At 48.6% G+C, this 20,840-nt stretch overlaps 1 protein-coding gene across 1 annotated transcript in view; it reads right to left on the bottom strand.

The window, feature by feature from the left end:
• Positions 1-19,011, bottom strand: part of LOC103669766 (lipopolysaccharide binding protein) — a 23,328-nt gene extending 4,317 nt beyond the window's left edge. The window contains exons 1-12 of the mRNA XM_008698107.1: positions 18,888-19,011; positions 16,844-16,958; positions 15,543-15,671; positions 13,263-13,418; positions 12,619-12,682; positions 9,111-9,174; positions 7,098-7,189; positions 6,410-6,586; positions 4,769-4,828; positions 3,323-3,490; positions 1,981-2,048; positions 1,423-1,465 (exon numbers count right to left, since the gene is read on the bottom strand). Coding sequence (XP_008696329.1) covers positions 1,423-1,465; positions 1,981-2,048; positions 3,323-3,490; positions 4,769-4,828; positions 6,410-6,586; positions 7,098-7,189; positions 9,111-9,174; positions 12,619-12,682; positions 13,263-13,418; positions 15,543-15,671; positions 16,844-16,958; positions 18,888-19,011 — 1,260 coding nt within the window. The remainder of the gene's footprint in view (positions 1-1,422; positions 1,466-1,980; positions 2,049-3,322; positions 3,491-4,768; positions 4,829-6,409; positions 6,587-7,097; positions 7,190-9,110; positions 9,175-12,618; positions 12,683-13,262; positions 13,419-15,542; positions 15,672-16,843; positions 16,959-18,887) is intronic.
• Between the last annotated feature and the right edge of the window lie 1,829 nt (positions 19,012-20,840).

Here is a 20,840-nt window from a genome sequence, read left to right as displayed (position 1 = left end):
CGTGGTTGTTCCTACTTCTTAAGTCCATAAGGGTGGGTCTGGGCAGTGCAGGGCAGGAGGAGGCTGGCCGGAGGGGCCAGTGTGGGCAGGATGGTGAAAAGGAAGACAATTATTGCAGGTTAAGGTCTATCCATCTCCTCCTTGGCCTGTGAGGAGGAGCTGCCATCACCCCACCTTCCTTCTGTCGGAAATCTCTCCCCGATCACTTCAGCCCACACTGACCTTCCCGCTGTCTATCTCACTTTAATATGGGGCCGTCCATTTTGCCACTTGTTCCTCCCTGTGGAAATCACCTCTTGGTTCAGCCTACCCAGCAATTAATTCCTCTTGTTTTAATAAGAGTCCCTATTTTCCCTTGGGGAACCCTCCTTTCCAGTCTCAGTCCATGTGGTTTGGGACCTCACATCCTGGCTCCCGGAGTGTAGATGAAACCCACGTTTGGTCAATTGGCCTTGTCCAGTTTTTTTTTTTAAGATTTTATTTATTTATTTGACAGAGATAGAGACAGCCAGCGAGAGAGGGAACACAAGCAGGGGAGTGGGAGAGGAAGAAGCAGGCTCATAGCGGAGGAGCCTGATGTGGGGCTCGATCCCAGAACGCCGGGATCACGCCCTGAGCCGAAGGCAGACGCTTAACCGCTGTGCCACCCAGGCGCCCCGGCCTTGTCCAATTTTTAAGCACAGTGATTGGCTAAGGAATGGACACATGACTCAGATTCATCTAAAGAGAGCTAGCACCTGGATTTTTAAAAAATTAAACTATACAACTTTGAGGTTTTCCACCAGTGGGAAAAACCTGTCTGAGAATGAAGCTGACTTAGATGAAAAGAGAAAGGAGAGATGGGGAGAGATTCTTGATGCATTAATTTGAGCACCTAGATCCAGTTATGCCTGAAACTTCTTTTTAATTTTTTTTTAAAGATTTTATTTATTTATTTGACAGAGAGAGACAGCCAGCGAGAGAGGGAACACAAGCAGGGGGAGTGGGAGAGGAAGAAGCAGGCTCATAGCGGAGGAGCCTGATGTGGGGCTCGATCCCATAACGCCGGGATCACGCCCTGAGCCAAAGGCAGATGCTTAACCGCTGTGCCACCCAGGCGCCCCTAATTTTTTTTTTTTTTTAGTTTTATGACCCTATGAATTCCTCCTGTTGGCTTACGACACTTTTAGTTCGCTTTCTATTCTTGTAGTTAAAAGGATTCTGTCCAACAGACCATTTAATTATATCTTACCTTCTATTGGGATGTAACTGTTCCTTGACCCTATGTTTCATGTCCTCGAGAACTTCTACACTTTTCTAGGACACAGAGTAGCTCTTGTCATTTTTCTATTTTCTTCTACAGGTGCCATAGCATTGCTTAGTAAACACACTAAATTAGTTAATACCTTAAGTACTTCATGAATAAAAGCAATGATAACTTACATTGAACACTCCAACTTTAGATTCTTTCAGTTCCACTTGTATCCTATAATGAATCAGAGAAGATTCAGACATGGGGACATAATGCCCATGGGAAACAGAAGCAATGTGGGGGTCCCCAGAAAGGAGGCACTGGCTTGAGAAGACACAGAGCTAAAGACGGGGTTGGGATGGGACTGGAAAAGATGAGTAAGAACCAAAACCAGCGATACAACCTTATTGGGAAGACTCGCAGAGGGGAGGTGGGTAGTGAATGTCAGGAAGTCAATATAGCTGATGTTGAAAATTCACAGATTAAGAAAAAGCAGTATTAGTAAATTCTTTAGAAATTTGGAAGTCATGGGGATTAGGTGGAAAGGAAGTTTGTGGAGGCAGAACCAGTGGGAGAAAAGAATTGGACCAACTGAGGTAAAATTTAAGTTTCCTTCCCCAATGGCAGACCCCTAACATTGAGAAGAAGATCTGCTCTCATCCTTACCCCCCGCTACAGAGAATTAGCTACAGTGTTCAGATGGAAGGAGCCCAGTTGAGTGCCTCAATGTGGGCAGGAGGCTGACTTACTTTCCTGGTTTCAGCAACCCAGTGATCTTGCTGGTATTGAAGGTCAACATGGCGGACATATTAGTAGCCTGGAAATTCCAGTAGAAGAAAACAGGTTTAAATGAGAAAGGTTGTCATGTACAGGAAGGATGACTATTAGGATCAGCTGTTTCCTTTAAACAAACAACTCAGTGAGTTAAAGCAGGAGCTTCTTCACTAGACTGTAGACTCCCAGAAGGCTCATCATAGGTACTCAATACATGTTTGACCTTGGTCTTGAACATGGTTTACTTGAAGTTGCTGACTACGATAGTGATTGAACTTTGAATAGACAGACTACCAAGAAGTGTAGAGTGCCTATCCCTGGAGATCTCTAAAGGGATCGTTTCTAGCTATCTCAGGGCTAAGAGTCAGTCCTAGTGGTGATAATAATAAAAATAATATTAATACTATTTTGTTTTATTTATAATATATTAATAACAACTAATTTGACAACAAAACAACAAAATCAAATTGCAGATATAGCGTCTAGGAGCAATTACCCTTCCAGAAATTTGTCTTGTTGAGTTTCAAACCTGAAACAAGAGAGTGAAGTTCTCCATCCAGTAAGCAGAGACCGCAAAGGACTCGGAATCCCCTCGCTCGTAGACAGGGTCCATTGGGAAAGGAGAGACCCCTCTCAATATTTAACTCAGAGGGACTTTAATATAGGGAACTGGTTACGCAAGCGATAGAATTGCCAAGAAGCCAAAGTGAGCTAGAGGGACGACTTAGAGACTAGCAGAGGCAGGACACTGCTTCCACCCCAGGATTGGAAGAACAGAAGGAGGGACTAGAGTTATGGGAACCACCATGGAAGAAACACAGTCACTGCCTGAACCTCTGTCCAGGACAAAGACAGAGGAAGAAATATTCTGGCTTCTTCCTTCCTCCTGCCCTCTATTCTCTTGACAGTGTTTTCCATTGGCTGACTTAGCTAGAAGTCAAAGTCCAAGGGAGCCTGGGAAGTGTAGTCTTCATGGGTCAGATACAGATGCAGAGCAAACAAGTCAAACACCCTTATGCCTTCCTCCCAACGATAGCCCTGTGTCACTCAGTGGGAGATACATACATTAAGCAAATGGGAGATACATACATTAAGCAAATAAACCTGTAAACAGCTACATAAATATCTTTATCATAAACGCTATGCGGAAAAACAATAGGGTGCTTTAAGAAAAAAATAAATGACAGGGGGCCTAAGGTGGTAAGAGGCAATCAAAAAAGTCCTCTCTGAGGAAGTGATATTGAAGTTGAGATCTGAAGGAAGGGGGAAGAGCGCGCAGAAAAAGGAAATAGCATTTGCAAAGGCTTTGAACCTTACCACACCAAGCCGGAAGACAGGCTCCCTGACGGAACTAGGCAGGAGCACAAAGGCTTCAATATCAATCAGGGGGGTCGAGGACAGATTCCCAGGGCTGAAGTTCAGGAATGGGGCAGAGGCCATGGCTCCCTGGAGCTCCAAGTTCATGTTGGGGTACAGTCTGGCTAACTGGGGGCAGAATGAGGATATTATGTCAAGAGAAGGAAATATGCAGGCTTGTCAAGGGAATCCTGAGGGAGTCAGATAAAGCTGAGAATGCTATTCGATTGATTTTATTTTCACAAAACGCTCCGTTTCTTTTTCTCTTAATGGTGCACCTGGAGATCTTGCCCCGTCAGACATCTGGAGTCTGCAAATATGCATCGCGGCTGCATTGGGTTCCATCGGGCATGGGTACTGTAACTGGTGTAAGCACGGTGGGCATCAGGGGGTCTCCAAGGTTTTGCCCTTATAATGATCACCCCTGTGAGTACACTTGGCTATTTCGGAGGGGGGTCACGTTCCTAGAAGTGGAATTGTGGAGTCAAAGGGCGGGATGGGTATTGTGAAGCCTCGGATGTTCGACATGACTGCCTGTCTGAGCTGCGTCTTGAGGGGGACTGGGAGGGTGGGGGAGAGGACAGGTGGATTTCTGTGGGATTAAATGATGGGCTTAGCACTCATGGTAGAGTTGCAAGGTTAGTCACCCCAACACTGCCATAGCAACAACTGGAAACAACCCCCCGTGCTTCCTGGGAGACTGGTTAAGCCAGCTATGGTGAGTCCGTATGACGGCAGGCTGGATGCCCATGAGAGCATGAGTGAGGAAGTTCCTTTTCTGCCTCTGCAGAACAATCTCCCGGGACAGTAAGGTGCAAAATGGCGTGTATGATACGCCTCTGTTTGTGTACAAAAATGGAAAAGATTCACAGCGTTTGTTGGCATATACATAGAATATCCCCAGAAGGAGGTAGGCTCTGGGTGGGAACTGGGTGGTTAGGGGCCAGGAGTGGATGGGAAATTTTCCACTCTAGAACCTTTTATGTCTTTTGGATGTTGAACCATGAGAATTTATTATCTGGTCAAAACATAATTTTTAAAGCACCAAGAACAGTGCCTGGTCCCTAGTAATTGCCCTCTGTAATTGTCTGATGTTATCAATTAGGGGTGCATTTGGTGGGACGTGTTGGCTTTCCTCGGGATTCTCAGATATCGTCGGTAAAGGACAGGGCAACCTGTGGTCCCAGACACACCGGGCTCAGGTCTCTGTTGTTGGGCTTTGGAGAGAAAGGACCTTGAAGCCGGCAGAAGGAAGGCCCTGCCCTCACTGGGGGCCTCCCTAGGGGGCCCTTCCTGCCGGCCTTCTGACTCTTGGTTAAGCTGAGATTAGCTCCTCGGTTTTAAAGGGAAACCCCTGGAGGCTAGTGGGCTTGGCCTGCACCTGCCGAGGTCTGAGAGAAGGCTTACCCTGGGGGCGAAGGGGCGGAAGGACTTGGTGGTCAGCCGGATGTTAGAGCTCGGGGGAACCTGCAGGAAAGAGACACAAAGTTTTAGGGTGCTCCCACTGGAGCTGAAGGTCTGAGAAAGACGGGGAGGTGGGGGAGGTGCTCAAGACTGTAGCTTCTTGACTACCAGGGTTACCATAGCAACAGTGAGACGCTTGCCCTGCACTCACCACAAGCACCAGTTGCCAGGGTCCCGGCTGCTCTCCTTGGGACATAGGTGACATGCGGGACACACTCAGAAGGTCCGTGAGGGTGAGATTTGCAGTCATGAGGACCTAGGTATGGTTCCTGGCTTTGTTCCTGTGTGGTCACAGGCCAGTCGCTTCACCTCTCTGAGCCTCAACTTCCTCATCTATAAAATGGGGATAGTTCTGGCCTATCAGGTCATCGTGAGGGCTAAATGGGACGGTGTGTACACACAGCACCCACACAGGGCCCAGCGCAGAGCTGGTAGAAAATGCAGCGATGGCGACCCAATGCACTAAAAGAAAGGACTGCACATGGGCGGGTGCATTACTCAAACACGATAACAGAAGTAAAAGGCCTGTGAATGTGAGAAATCACGGAAAAGACCACAAGCCACTCCACCCACCCACTAGATCCCCCCCCATCTATTATCAGGGCCAGCTGGACCATCCAAGTGGGGCTGCACTGTTGCCCGCATCATCCTGACATTGTTCACAAGGCCTCAGCTTTAGAAAAAGCTACAAGATATAATTTTCTGAAACCCAGACATTTTAAAGAAACTTAAGAATTATTAAAGATGCAATCCACTATAAAATTTAATATTCCTTATACAAAGCCCCATTTGAGACCCTTGTTTCAGAGATAAGTCCTCGGAAGACCTTGACTCTCCTTTCACCACGAATTGCTAAATCATGGACCTTTTTCACTTTGGCTACAAGGAAGCTCCCAATTAGATTTTTTAATTTAAAAAAATATATCAACTTATGGGCACAGTGTTTTCATAATTGTGCTTTACTTTAAACTTGGTCTTAATTGCCTAGTCAATATAGCTTTATGCTTTTATTAGTGCATATATTATTCTGCCTCATTTAGTAAATTTTTTTAAAGTTTTCTTTTAAACCTGTATAAACCAAGCATGAGAGAAAATATGAATTAGAACAATAGGTCTAGGGGCTCCTGGGTGGCTCAGTCGTTAAGCGTCTGCCTTTGGCTCAGGGCGTGATCCCGGAGTCCTGGGATCAAGCCCCGCATCGGGCTCCTCCGCTGAGAGCCTGCTTCTTCTTCTCACGCTCCCCCTGCTTGTGTTCCCTCTCTCACTGGCCGTCTCTCTCTGTGTCAAATAAATAAATAAAATCTTAAAAAAAAAAAAAAGAAGAACAGGTCTAGATGGGGGCAAAAGTAAAACCCAGACAAGGAAATCACAGTCTTTCACAGTTCTAAGGGAGAAAGGATTTTGACTCGAGCTTCCTGGCAGCCAAAGTGAAAAGGGAAATTGTGCTAATTTATATATTTCCTTGTCTGAATCTTTCTTCTCAATAACTTCCTATTTCATTGATGTAAACAGGGTGGAAAGGAAAGGAGGAAGAAGGACAGGTTAACCTGTCACTTGTGAGTGCTATTCTGCCACCGGCCTTACCATGTCATCTGTGATAGAGAAGTTCAGGTATCCCAACTCATGATAAACCAAGCTGGCTGTGTTGAAGACATAATCAGAGATGGCAAAGTAGACCATTCTGTCATGTTGCTCAGGAAGGCTCATGACAGGAGCAAGGAAGGTGACTGGGGAATAGTGATGACGGTTAAAAATTTCACCCTGGAGAGAGAAATAAGATGCATTTGAACTTTGCAAAGTCTACCCCAGCGCTGGACATCTGAGCTAGGCAGTTGCTTATATAGACTAAGGAGGGGGCACTGGCAAGTCACTGCCTGAAACTCTACCATTGAAAGTATTTTCCTTTGGGTCAAAGTGTTGTGTGTCCAGAATCCTTAAATGAAAAGCTCCCCAACTTTGGCATATTAACCCATAGTACCCTCTGTACCACTTAGCCAGTTCTGATTGACCTCACCTGCATGGTGGTCAAGGTGAAGGAGGGGAAGAGGGTGGGTTTCAAGGCCGAAGACTTGTAAGACACCTATTGGAGCCTTGACTCTTGAAACACTCCCCACAACTCTATATTGCCCTGCCCTCAACACAGCCGGAAGCCCTGGGGAGACGGGGACAGATCTGAAGCCAGAGAGACAGGAGGCCCCTAAGTAAGGGCTGGCCCGGAGGGTATGCTATGCTGGGGCCAAACCCACCCGTGCCCCTGCTCTAGGACCCTCACCTTAAACATGACGTCCAGCATTTGGGCTGTTGCCCGAGGGGCTTCCATTAAACTGTAGTCAATGTCAGCGAAGCTGTCGATCTCTGTTGTGACTGTGAACCCGGAGAGGGCAGAATTAGGAGCCAGGTGGTGGTCTTCAGGACCCCTGCCCCCTCTGCTTCAAGACGTTTTACCCAGCCCAGCCCTGGAGCAAAGAGCTGCTCCTCCAAGAAAGAGAGGACACAGTTCTATTGTCCCACTGGTGGGCTAGCCACACCTGGAGCTTCATGCCGAAGAAGCCACAGAATGGGGAGAACTCTCCAATCAAGGGAATTGTCCCCCAGTTTCCAACTGAAGCCCTGATCTTCGGGGAAACTGGCCTGCTGTCAACACAGACCAAATAACCAGGAAGGTCAGGCCATGTCCAGAGGCCCCAAAAACGCCCCTCCAAAGCCCGAAGGGAACAAGAGTCTTATGTCCCATGCGCTAGGTCGTCTGTGGCTGCCTGGGCCTCCCCTGAGGACAGCTGCCAACAAGTGAGTGTAGGGCTTGGGGGCCAGGGCATCACAGAATCCGGCAGACACACCCATACGATGGAACACCACACAGTGACTAAAACAAAGTCTGTTGCAACCACTTTGGAAGCTGGAAGGTTCTGATAATGCAGAGCCTACACCTGCCACGTGAGCCTGCAGTCGCTCTCCTAGGTATATACCCAAGGACATGCGTCCATATGCACTAGAATATTCATAGCAGCACCAGCCATAATGGTCCCAAAGTGAAACTCCTTGAATGGGCTTCGACAGCAGAGTGGATGAATCAAGGGAGGGACACCCACACCATGGAGAATGAATGGACTCTCTCTATGCAGCAGTATGGATCAACTTCATCTTTTAAAGTTGATCAGAGAGAACTTTCTGCTTTTCATAGAAGACTCGAAGCACGGCACAGTGTCAATCACGTACAGAGTGCAAAACTAATCTTTGCTTAAATAAATAAAATCTTTAAAAAAAAAACAAAAGGGGCACCTGGGTGGCTCAGTTGGTTAAGCATCTGCCTTCCACTCGGGTCGTGATTCCAGGATCCTGGGATCGAGCCCCGCATCGGGCTCCTTGCTCAGTGGGAAGCCTGCTTCTTCCTCTCCCACTCTCCCTGCTTGTGTTCCCTCTCTCACTGTGTCTCTCTCTGTCCAGTAAATAAAATATTTTAAAAAACAAAAAAAGCCCAAAAAACAAAAAAACTAATCTTTGCTGGGAGAAGTTGGGATAGTGGTGTTCCTGCAGTGGGGACCAGTGGGAGGAGCTGTGAAGGGTTCTGAAGGCCCCAAGATGTTCTGTTCCTCCCTCTGGGAGCAGGGACGTGCCTGTGATCACTTTGGCAAAATTCTTTAAGCTGTTCACTTATGACTTGAGCATTTGCTCTCTATAAACCTCCACAAAGAGTTTTTTTTAAAGATTTATTTATTTATTTATTTGAGAGAGAGAGTGAGAGAGAGAATATGCAGGGGAAGGGGCAGAGGGAGAGGGAGAAGCAGGCTTCCCCCTGAGCAGGGAGCCCGATGTGGGGCTCGATCCCAGGACCCTGGGATCATGACCTGAGCCGAAGGCAGACGCTTAACCGACTGAGCCACCGAGGTGCCCCAAAAAGTTTTTTAAAAAAATGAGATAAATTTATGTGTGCTAATATGGAAAGATGTCCAAGGTACACAAGTTACAGAAGCAACAATGTCTTCCTATGTCTAGACTGATATATAGATAACTTTGCACATATATTGATAACTTTTAGTGAAAGGAATGTATAATGAATGAATGAATGAACGTTTGTATGTTTACGTATATTTATATTTTTATATACAAAAGAAAATATCTGAGGGGTGACATCCCAAACAGAGGTTACCTTCTGGAAGAAAATTTGGGGAAGAATATTTAAAAACTATTACTTTCTACATTTCTGTCCCATTTAATGTTTTATAAGGCAGGCTTATGTGCTTACACAAATCAATAGAGTATCCCAGGGATGGGTGGAGTAGCCTACCTGGAAGAGTTTGGAGGTAAGGCTGTAGGTCCGAGGTCACCGAATTCTGGAGCATTTCGCAAATCTGAAAAACGTGGGAGGAGAAAGCCTGAGTGGGTCTCCCTGGCTTTGGTCTGCCACTGCGTTAATTGCTCTAGTCACCGTCTTTCATATATTTGCCCATTGATTGATTCTACAAAAATGTATCAGTGCTCATCACATGCCACGTGATGAGAAACAAGTGATCAAAAACATGCAGGTCCCCATGTGGACCTCAGTAGGGTCCATCTGGAACTTTCCAAGTTGTTCCCGGGGCTGGACAGCTGAGCTGGGTAGTCAGCTACTCAGCCGGGTAGGGCACCTTGGCTGGAGGCACTGCCTGAAATACCACCTTGAAAGAGACTTTCCTTTGGGAGGCGCTGGCTCCCCAGAATTTAGAATGGAATAGCAGAACCAGACGGTCGGTAGAAATAGCCACACAGAGAGGGGCGTACTTAGTAGATACTTCTCAAATGTCATCACTTCACACGTAGGTGGACGGATCCGTAGTCCACGTTTCTCGCGATGCCGGTGTCCCGGAGGCCACCACACAGTGGACACACACACTTCGCGGTGACCTCTTGAGTGGCATGCTTCTCAAGAGCAGGGAATGTGTGTTCCCAAGCCTGTTGGCTATACTTGCTCCTATAATTGCTCAGAATAGTTGTTGTGTGAACCAATGAAATACACTGAGAAAACCTAAGTGCTTGGGAAAGGTGAGCCGCTTAGAGAAATTTCTTGGTGTGCCCAAGAAAAAGCTTAGGAGGAAAAAAAATCATAAAAATCAAGAAGGATTCTGGGGCACCTGGGTGGCACAGCGGTTAAGCATCTGCCTTCGGCTCAGGGCGTGATCCCGGAGTTGTGGGATCGAGCCCCGCATCGGGCTCCTCTGCTGTGAGCCTGCTTCTTCCTCTCCCACTCCCCCTGCTTGTGTTCCCTCTCTCGCTGGCTGTCTCTATCTCTGTCAAATAAATAAATAAAATCTTTAAAAAAAAATCAAGAAGGATTCTGCACTGAGATTACTTTGCAAATGTCTTTGAATTGTCATTGTGGTTAAAGGAATCTGAGCTGGAATTTGTAGCAGATCAATGTTTCACGCGCGAAAGACAAAGTCCAATGTCAATCAGGAGGCTATTTTCAAAGAACAGTTTTGGGCCCTAAGTCAAAAGATGACAAATGGATTTATATTTACTCTATCTTAAAACATTTGGATTTATACGTAATTTTTTCTTTGTTCTTGTGTGTGTGCGTGCGCGCGTGAGTCCCTACAGTGCACAGGGATTAAGGGGCCACCCACCTCCTGCGTAGATGGAGCCCCATATATAAGGAAGGAGAGGTATATGGGGGGGGGCTGCATGAGCATGGGAGGTGGCATTTTAAGGGCAAGCAAGAGGGTGAGCAGACGTGAATCAGGCACAGGGGTGTGGGGAAGCTCTATGCTGGGGGCTGGGCAGGCAAGAGGTGAAATCTTAGCCTCCCTTTGCAGCTGGCTCAGTTTTAGGAACAGAGTTTGGTCGTGGGTTGCTGCCAAAAAGCGAAGGATGGCGTGGTGAGGGACAGTCACGGTTGATTTCACGGGAACAGGACACTGCTGGCCTCAGTAGGGACTGTTCCCTTCTTGCTTTTCCTTCAGACAAAGGCCCATCAGATCTTCCTGAAGGCCCCCTGGAGGCCCCACCCCTGAGCGACCCGTATGATAGGGGAGGGCAGGCCTTCGGCCCTCAGTCCCAGACCCATCACAGGACCTCCTAGAGAGGCAGGTTAAGGGTGTCCTAGGTGAGTTGAATAAGCCTGGGTTCAAATCCTGTCCAGTCTCCACTGGCTGTGTAATCTTTGCAGAATCTCTTCTTGCTTTTGGGTCCTCGCTCACAGGACACAGTGACAAGGCCAAGTGCTTCCCAGGGACTTTTAGGGGATGAGGGGGCTGAGACAGCGAGTCTATATGGCCCAGAGAACAAGCATGCAGGAAGCGGTTATCCTTAGCCCTGCTGGTTAGATACCACCAGTGGGGAATTTGCAAGGTCCTGGACCAGGCTCTTTGTTTTCCTTGAGAAGGAAATGTCTGAAGACCCCTAAGGGTCAGGAATCAGGTGAGATCTCCATCTCTCCCAAGACACCCAGCCCCCAGAAGGCCTTCGGTACAAGCTGTTCCACATTCTAGGAAGTTCGAATGCTGACCCAGCTCCTCACTAGCAAGGTGACCGCTGGACAAGTTACTCCACCTCTCAGAGCTTTGTCAGTCAAATGTGGAATACGGTGCTTTCTTCCAAGGTTGTGGTTAAGATGGATGGCAGAGTCAGTGGTTGAACGCTTAGCACACTACTCCTGGCCAGTCCACAGGCTCAATAAATAGCCACCATTGTTATAAGTTGTTATAAATAATATATATAAATATAAATATACAGTGATATATTCTGTATCACATTAGTTATATTAAGTAATCAAAGCAAAACTAATTGTATGTATCAAAACTAATTGTAATATATTACTATTATTATGTAATATTGCTAATCTTTATTTGCACCGTCATCAGCAGGGCAGGATAAATCCAACGCAGTGAAGGATACTATGTCCTACTGGGAAAGGCATGGCAACATGGAAATGGGGTGCTCAAGAAGGAGGCCGGCATATTTCCCAAGCTCACTTAGACCCCAGGACCCCAGCACAAGAGAAGGAACAGAAAGCAGTCGGCCCCTCCCCATCCGCAGGGTCTGTCTGCTATTCCCACCTCAACCACCAGGGGCGCTCAAAACAAGACCAGCCGTGGGACCCAGCGGAAAGTGTGTGTGTGTGTGTGTGTGTGTGTCTGTCTGTGTGTGTCTGTGTGTGTGTCTGTGTTCCTCTTTCCTCCTTCATGACTTTCTCCCTTCCGAAGCCCAGTCTTTGCTACAGACACAGCTCCAGGTCCATGATACCTCAAAAATGGGATTTTTGGGGTGAAGTGAGTATTTGTTAACATGAAACCTCTTTGTTTTAGTCAGAGATTTCAAAATTTGGAGATTTCACTTTTTTTTTTTTTAAGGGAAAAAATGACGCTCTGTGCTGCCTCCCCCTCCGGGCAGGTGCTCCTGAGCTCCCACCTGGTTCTCACATTTCCCAAGTGTCCCGTTTGGTGTCTGTAAGCACGTAAGGGCTGATTTCCTTTTTGGCCTTGTGGAGTGCAGGGCGGTGGGGGGTGGGGGGTGGGGCGGGCAGTGAGCAAGGTCAAGGAGAGGGAGGGGCAGGAGTCTCTGTTCCGCCCACTGGTTTATCATTGGCTGAACATTCAACCATTCTAATTGCCTCACTCAACACACTTGGAGTCCGGAGACCAACATTTTGCCCCAGCTTGGCCACGCTCCATGACCTTGGGCAAATGATGTGTCCTCTCTGGGCCTTAGGCCTAAGATCATCTGGGCCAGTCCGCCTGGCCATCCAGGGCCAGAGGCCATCGAGGGCTCCCACCTAGCCCTTGAGGGGCACAGCAGATCAGCAGCTTGGACTTTCCTACCTTGCTCTCCAACATTCTGCGGAACTTGGACTCAATGTGGTTGTGGAAAAGATTCAACAGCCACCTGGGGAGAGGAGCAGAGGGGACGGTCAGCTGCGTGCCGCTGAATGCAAGGACAGCGAGGCAGCAGAGACCAGGCAGGTCCCCAGGCGAGTCCTCCTTGCCCCATCCTGGGACCCTGGTGTGTCTCAGATCCTGGACAGGATGAAAATGCGGAGTCCCAGCTCCCAGCGCACTCGCTGATTCAGCACACCTGGCATCCCAGCCCCCTGCTGCCCCCAATCAGATTCAGTAGATTTAGCGGAGAGGCTTGAGAATCCACATATTTCTAATCAAAGAAATTGAAACTCAAAGATATGTACCCAAGGACTTGTACATTGTCCACACGCTCTCCTTCGGCCAAAAGCCCTTGTGTTCCTCTAAAAGATTTCATTCACCTGATGGTGGTCCCCACCAGGATCCCTGGCTCCAACCTGCATCTGTTAATCTCAGCAGGGTCCCCTGAAGAATGACCTCCAAGTGCCTGTGATGTGCCCCAGCATTACATCTGGACACTCATGCTTATCAGAGGCCAGGCCTTGGGCTGGATGAGCTTCGGGCTGCCCCCAGGGGTCAAGCTGGCCAGTGTCCCAGTGGTGACTTACCCCAAATCTCCTGATACGTCCACCTCCACGTCTCGAATGTGGCTGCTGCAGCCGGAGGCAGTAATAGTGGGCCTCCCAGAGGGCTCCCTGCCCAAGACAAGGTTGACCGAAATGGTAATGCCCTTGACCTGCACATCAAAGGAGCCGTCTAGTTTCCTGGAGGAGATAAGAGAAGCAATCACCGATTCCCAGACTAAAATCAGCCACCACTTGGGGGTAAAATATAAAGTTTGATTCTTATCCCAAAATAAATGGAGCTGGAATAAAAATTTAATTAGGAAAGTTATTACAAAGTAAAAATTTATTACAAATAAGACCATGAAAGATCAGGAAGAAAGCCTGGGTCTAGGTATTTATGGGGAAGGGTGAGCAAAAGCCTTTCTACTTAGGATCCAAGTCTCAGGAACCTTAAAGGAAATGGTCGATAAACTTGCCAGCATAGAAAATGAAAACTTCAGTGAACAAAAAAACGCCATATTCAAAGTAAAAAAAAAACCCAAAAAACAAAAAAGGACTTTGCATGGTGAGACAGCCAAAGAGCTAATTTCCTTAATACACAAAGAACAAGCTCATACAAATTAATAAGGAGAGAACAAAACGACCCAAAAGAAAACAAAAAGGGGGATTGAAGATATCAAACAGGAAGTTCAATTGCAAATAAGTGTATGAAACATTATTAAAAATGAAAATAACAATGATGCCAGTTTTCACTGTCAGATAGATGGATGAAAGTCTGAAGTTCGAGCGGGTGTGGGTAAACAGCGGTCCCGGGGGCTGCAGTGGGGAGAGCACCTCTGGGATCCGTCCTCACGGTCATGTCTTTGGCCTAGGAATTTTACTTCTAAGGCTTTACACTGCGGCTCTTCCCGCCGAGATATACAGAAGCATCATGCATCGTAGCAAAAAGTGAGGAACCACCTAAATGTCCTGGGGCAGGTTCAGTAAGTCGTAGGTATCTATGCTATGCAGGCTTTGAAAAGAACGAGGGTCGGGGCGTCTGGGTGGCTCAGGCAGTTAAGCATCCGACTCTAGATTTCGACTTTGGTCATGATTTCGGGGCCGTGAGGTCGAGCCCTGTGTTGGGCTCCATGCTGGGTGTGGAGCCTGCTTGGGATTCTCTCTCCCTCTCTCTCCATCCCACCCTGCCCCTTTCAAAAAAATAAGTAATAAGGGTGAATGCGGTCTATCTGCACAATGAAAGATGACTCATCCATATAAAGGAGTACAGCACTAATGCGTGCTACCATGTGGTTGTATCGTGTGATTCCATTTGTAGGAAATGTCCCAAATAGGCAAATCCATAGAGAACTAATACAATTGGTGTTTGCCGGGGCTAGGGCAGTGAACGGTGATCTCTTGCGGGGATGAGAACGTTCTGAAGCTAGAGGGAGGTGGTGTTTGCGCATCATTGTGAATGTACTAAATGCCACCGAGTTTGTTCATTTTAAAATGGTTAATTTCACATTATGTGAATTTCACCTCAATACAAATATTATGTTAAAGAAGGTTAAAAAAGGGCGCCTGGGTGGCTCAGTCATTAGGCGTCTGTCTTCGGCTCAGGGTGTGATCCTAGGGTTCTGGGACGAGCCCTGCATCGGGCTCCCTGCTCTGCTGGGAGCCTGCTTCTTCCTCTCCCACTCCCCCTGCTTGTGTTCCCTCTCTCGCTGGCTGTCTCTCTCTCTCTGTCAAATAAATAAATAAAATCTTTAAAAAAAAAAAAAAGGTGAAAAAAAAAAAAGAAGGAGGTAGATTTTCATTTGCTTCTACAAAAAGATCTTTGAGATACTTAACTGAAAAAAGCCAGGACAGAGCGTATGGGTTGATTCTTTTCGTGGAAATTGAATGAGTGTGTGCTATACAGGTGACATGTACCCTAAGCCTCGTTCTACAGCAATGTTGTCCAACAGAAATAGAATTTGAGTCCCAGAGGTAATTAAAACATTTCTAGCAGCCACATTCAAAAAGGTAAGAAGAAAGAGGTAAAATTAACTCTAATGACATATGTTATTATTTCAACATAACAACATAAAAAACACTAATGAGGTCTCTTCTGTTCTTTTTTGTACTGAATCTTCAAATCTGGTGTTTCACACTTATTTATATGAGTTTGTACCAGTCATTTTTCAAGTACTCAGTGAAGAGTATTGGACAGTGCAGGTCTAGAGTATAAATACGGTCAGGTCACCCAGAAAAGACTGGTCAACCTTCCTGTTATGGGCTGAATGATGGGACAAAGGCCAAGGCCAAGGGCCCAAGGGCCTGGGAGCAGAGTCCACTTACACGAATGCTTTGCGAACCTTCCACTTGCCCTGGACTCTGACGAAGGAGTCAGAGATGGTGAGGCTCAGGCCTTGGCCGGGCAGGGGTGTCAGAGCAGAGCCACGAAGCTCACAGCTGTGGAGGCTCAGGCTGAGGAGAGAGACACAGGGAGCACAGCGTCAGCTCCAGCGTGGGTCCAGCCCAGGCGGGGAGCTTGCTCCAGACTCCACACGCCCCACTCCCACCCCAGGGGACTTGGCTGGCAGAGCCGGCTCCAGGCAGGCATGTGGCTCCCCCCGCTTCCTGAGCGCCTGTCGTGTGCTCTGTGTGGACCATGTGGCCGTGCTAAGCGCGTTGTATCCATCATGTCACCTGTGCCTCTCAGAGGGGTCAGCACGGTTCTTGTTCCCTTTTTACAGTGGGGGAAATAGAACCACTCGGAAGAGGTGCATTTGCCCAAAGTCACACGGTCAGGATCAGAGCCCACGAGTCTCATGATCCTGGGTGGGATCTGGAATAGGGCACATCGACACAGCCCTTGGGTTTGCAACTCCTTCTTGGAGCCATCCTCCCCCTCGACAGGTGAGGTAGGGGATCAGATTCAGGGAAGGCTGAGGCCGGTCCCAGGAAAAGACACAAAGTGCTGGGAGAAGCAACCAAGACGACCCATATTGTGGGGGCCGTCAGTGGGAAAACAGTAGTCAGGTTCCATTTTATATGCTCAGCACATAGTAGGTGCTCAATAAATGTTTCCTAATGGACTGAATAAAAGAAAGAAAGAATGAGTGGAACCATCATTGGTAGTGGGCAGGGAGGGGGTCCTGAGCTGTGACTCGATTGCCCTCCTCCATCACCTGTTCCTCTACAAGTGTTTTATGCCTTTTTTGGCATCGGCTGCTCGTGTCTAATGATCCTTTGAAGATAGCTCAAATGCCACCGCCTCTGGGAAGCTTTCCTTGACTCTCCTGGGTGGGCAAGCCTCAGCTCTAACAGTTGGGCTACTATATTTAAAGTTTAAGGTCTATCTTCCCTTCCAGACTACATGCAGAGGCCAGACTGAAACCTGGATTATCACAGTGTCATCCCCATTTTACAGATACGGAAACCGAGGCTCAGGTCACACAGCTAGTAGGTCTTCATTGGTATTTGCTGGGTGAATGAATAAATGGGGGAACCTAATTCTCTCCCAGGACTTTGCTCCAAACGCTTCGAGGAACTCTCCCCTTGCTGCCCCTGGGACGTCCTGGGTTCTCCCTCCCTTCCCCACAAGACCCCACCCTTCCCTCCATTCACCTCAGGGCCCTAGCAGAAGGGAGCCCCACCTGTGGAACTCATAGTGCCCTCGGCCAAAGGGTTTGATCTTGAAGTCCCCGGTGAAGTCAGGCAGCGTGATTCTGAGCAGTTCCTTCTGCAGGGCCACTGACCCCTCCCTGGCCACTGTGGACAGGAAAAAGCTGCCGGTCAGCCTGGCCTGCCGCCTGCCTCCCCTCTAAACCCTTCAGCGGCTCCCACCTGCTCTAGGGAGAAAGGCATTAACGACAGTTACAGACTTTGGAGGCCCTGTTGCGTACCACGTGACCCGAGAAACAGGGGCATCACTCCATTTCACGTGGCACTGTTATGTGGATGCCCAGGTTGTAGGTGAGGACACAGGGTCTTTGTCAGCAACCCCACAAGGGGAGGAGGGCTGTGTGCGTGGGTGGGTGCTCCCCTGTCCTGTCCTTCCCAGCGTCTAGCCTGTGCGGAAGATGCTGTGAGGATCTGAGGGATAGAATCCTGGCGTCGGCGTCTCTCTAGCTGGGTGACCTTGAGCAAGACATCAGCTTCACTTCTCCATAGCCATGGCAGCAGAACTTTCTTTACTGGGCTGGCGTGGAGATGAAAGGAGATCATTGCAGAGTGTAGAGGGGGTTGGGGGGGGATGACACGCACGCCTAGCTTGGTGCATGGCACGCGGCAGGCACTCTGTAGATGCCTGGAACAGCAAAGCGGGGTTTCTGTTACTCAAAATATGGAGAGGACCAAAATGTCCAACTCTAGCCAATTGGCTAAATAAGTATGGTACCATCAGTTGCACAGTGGAAAGGAACCAAAGGCAAATTTGGCCTGATTTAGGATTTCAATATAAACGGCCCTTACTAGCACCCTTTGTTCGGTTATATGAGCGACCCAGGATTCCGTCCTCAAGGAGCGCATATATGTACACGGAAGACCAGGGGCCTCCCCTCTGTCCCGCTGGCACTCCTCCCTCGAAAGAAGGCCCATGCCAGCCCTTCTGCAAGAATGCTACCGCTTGTCCCTGGCCAGGTGCCACTCATCTTTTTTTTTTTTTTTTTAGATTTTCTTTATTTATGTGACAGAGAGACAGCCAGCGAGAGAGGGAACACAGCAGGGGAGTGGGAGAGGAAGAAGCAGACTCCCAGCGGAGGAGCCCGATGTGGGACTCGATCCTGGCACGCTAGGATCACGCCCTGAGCCGAAGGCAGACGCTTAACGACTGTGCTACCCAGGCGCCCCACCACTCATCTTTTGTACCTCCTCCAACCTCCTCCAAGAAGCCTTCTCTGATTTCCTTTTCTCTGCTCCCAACAGCCCTGGGGGAATGTTATTACCCCATTCAACAGATGAGGCCGTTGAGGCTCCACGAATGTAAGGAGAGCCCTGGTTCAGTTACTGCGCGGAGTGGTGTATAAACGCCTCAGCTCTCTACCCACCGGTTGGGTGAATTCTGACGCTTTGTTTCCGCATCTTTTTCAAAAAGTTGTCCTACTTTTGCTCGTTCTTTAAAATTGGGATATAACATACATAAAAGACATTGCCAGGTAATTTTTAAATGTTTATGCAGCCACGTAGCCACCCCTGAGAGCCAGAGGCAGTGCAGTCCCAGCACCCCCGCAGGCTCCGTCCTGCCCCGCCTGCCCCCTCTGGGTCACGGCCTTCCTCTGGGGGTCACCACCATTCTGCCTTCTAGATTTAAGTCGTATGTTTCAAACTCTACCAAGAACTTTCCAGGGGAATTGTCTCAGTCAGTGGGTACTGGCTGGGTTCATAACTCACCTCCCCTGTCTTCTGGCTGCTTTCTCTTCTCATCTCACCTTCCCTTTCTCCTGTGCTTTATCCTGGAAGCTCGCTCCCAAATCAATACTTGTTCCAAATCCCTATCCCTGTCGGCTAGTAGGGGACCCCCACTCAGACGAGTAATGTGCCCAAGTAGCACCACGGGGGGGAGACAAGGTCAGACTCGGAGCCCAGGCCACCAGCCCCTGGCTCACCAACCCGAGGAAGGGTCCCCCACCGTCCCCAGAGCAGTCTGGCCAAGTCAGCCAACAGGTCAGCCAAGTCCAGCCAATAGCCACAGCTTCTTACCATACTCCAGGCCCTTGTCAGTGATCCTGGCAACCAGGCCGGGGTTGGCGCCCAGGGCGTGGGGGGTGGACGTGAGCAGTACTCTTAGCAGTAGAGAGAGCAGGGCCCCGGCCAAGGCCCTCATCCTGGATTCCCAGTGCAGTGGCCCAGGCGGGGCCCTGCTCCCTTAAATAGCAAGGGGGCTGGGGCAGGGGTGGCTCCTGAGTGGGGGGCAGTTCCTGGGACTGTGGCATCGGGAATGGGAGGCACAGAGACTGGAACTTGCTTGCGACATTGCTGGGGTCATGGGTCATGCTTAGAAGCCAACCGGTTGCTGCTGCCCTGGGTCAGAGGGTGGGTTGGCCTGGCCCCAGGTGGCAATCACGGTCCACCCTTCCCACAAGAAGTCCCCGCGTTCGTTGCTGGGAAGGCTGGGTGTTACAGACTGGAAGGCTCAGGGAGGTCATGTCACTCCCTCAAGTTCCCACACCTGGCGAGTGGCAGAGCTGGGAGTCAAAGCCAGGTCTGGCGCCGGCCAAATCTTTTCTTTTTTAAACAAACAGAGTTGAGTATAAAGAAATATTTCTCCCGTGTCCCTGTGGGAAACCAGGCTTTCTCAAACCTTTGTGGTGGTAAAACTTTCTGGAAGGCAACTTGGCAAATCTTTAAAGGCTTGCATGCCCAGTAACCCTGAATTTCTGCTGCTGGAACATGGGTGCATAACTATGTCAGTGAGCAAATACATCACTGCACCAAGGTGCCCATCGCTGCACTGCATGAAACAGGCAGGGGAGCAGTGGGACCCAATCTAACGTGTCCAACAAGAGGACACTGGCCAAGTTAATTATGGTACATTGAAAGTGAGACTGCAGAAATAAATCTGTTTCTTGATACGGAAAGATGCTCACAAGGGGGCAGTTTCCAATGACACCGTAGAGAGGTTCTGTGCCCACGTTTGCCAATCTGGAAAATTTTTAGCAAGGAGTTATGAGGGACTGTCTCCGTTTGGATGGGCAGCATTATGAGTGTTTGAAATATCTTTTTGTTTGTTGGTATTTAAAATTTTTATTTTCTTGGGGGACATATTGTATTTGCAGTAAGTAAAGATAATAAAATTTCATTTAGAAAACAAAATTTATGATAGGGATTGTGCTTAATTCATAGGGATTCCTCCCCTCCCCCTCCCAGGGATCCCATATTTGTGAACTTTCTCCTGCCCCCACCTCCAGGAAGCCTTCCCTGATCACCCCCATATTTCCTTGGATTAGAAAGAGGCCCTCTTCTGGGTTCCCAGAATATCTGCACTTTCTCCATCACAGCATTAACCATCCTGCTATTTTGTAATTGTGGTCCTTTAAAAATATGTCCACAAATTCTTTTATACTCTTTCCATCAAAAGATGGAGTCTCTGTATCCTCCCCATGACGTTGGGTTGGGTCTCTGTGACCACCTCAACAGATCGAATATGGTAGGAGTAATAGTTTCTTCCCAATGGGCCAGACAAGGCACTGGAATTGACATTAAGATCAAAACTGCCCCTGTCGAACACAGGGAAGCCTACAGCCCAGACGTCTCTGCTCCTCTGTCCCCTGTTGTTGGTATCCTTTGGGTTGAGGTTTGTTGGGGTCCCAGCCTGGGTGCTCCTGAGGGCAGGGCTGAGGCTGCGGAATCCTGGGATCCCTGCAGCATGGGGCGGGAAGGGACAGGAAACCAGGAGCTATGAGCTCCTGCCCTCTGCCGGATACCGGGTTCGTTGGGTGCACCTCTCGGCCCTCTAACGCGGGTGTCTCTGTCTCATTTTAGCTGTAGGATCTGAGGCTCAAGGAGGTGAAGTGCTTTTGGTCACAGTCACCTGGCAGGGATTTGAACCCAGATCTGTAGATGCCACTCCAAAATGATGGTCTGGGAAGGCTTCTTTGAGATGATGTGCTGAGCTGAGACCCCAAAGGTGAGCAGGAGTCAGGCTCTGGAAGA

The sequence above is a fragment of the Ursus maritimus genome, unplaced genomic scaffold (assembly GCF_017311325.1).
Source record: "Ursus maritimus isolate PB19 unplaced genomic scaffold, ASM1731132v1 scaffold_22, whole genome shotgun sequence".
Classification (NCBI taxonomy): Eukaryota; Metazoa; Chordata; class Mammalia; order Carnivora; family Ursidae; genus Ursus; species Ursus maritimus.
This window is presented reverse-complemented; position numbering and strand designations above follow the sequence as displayed.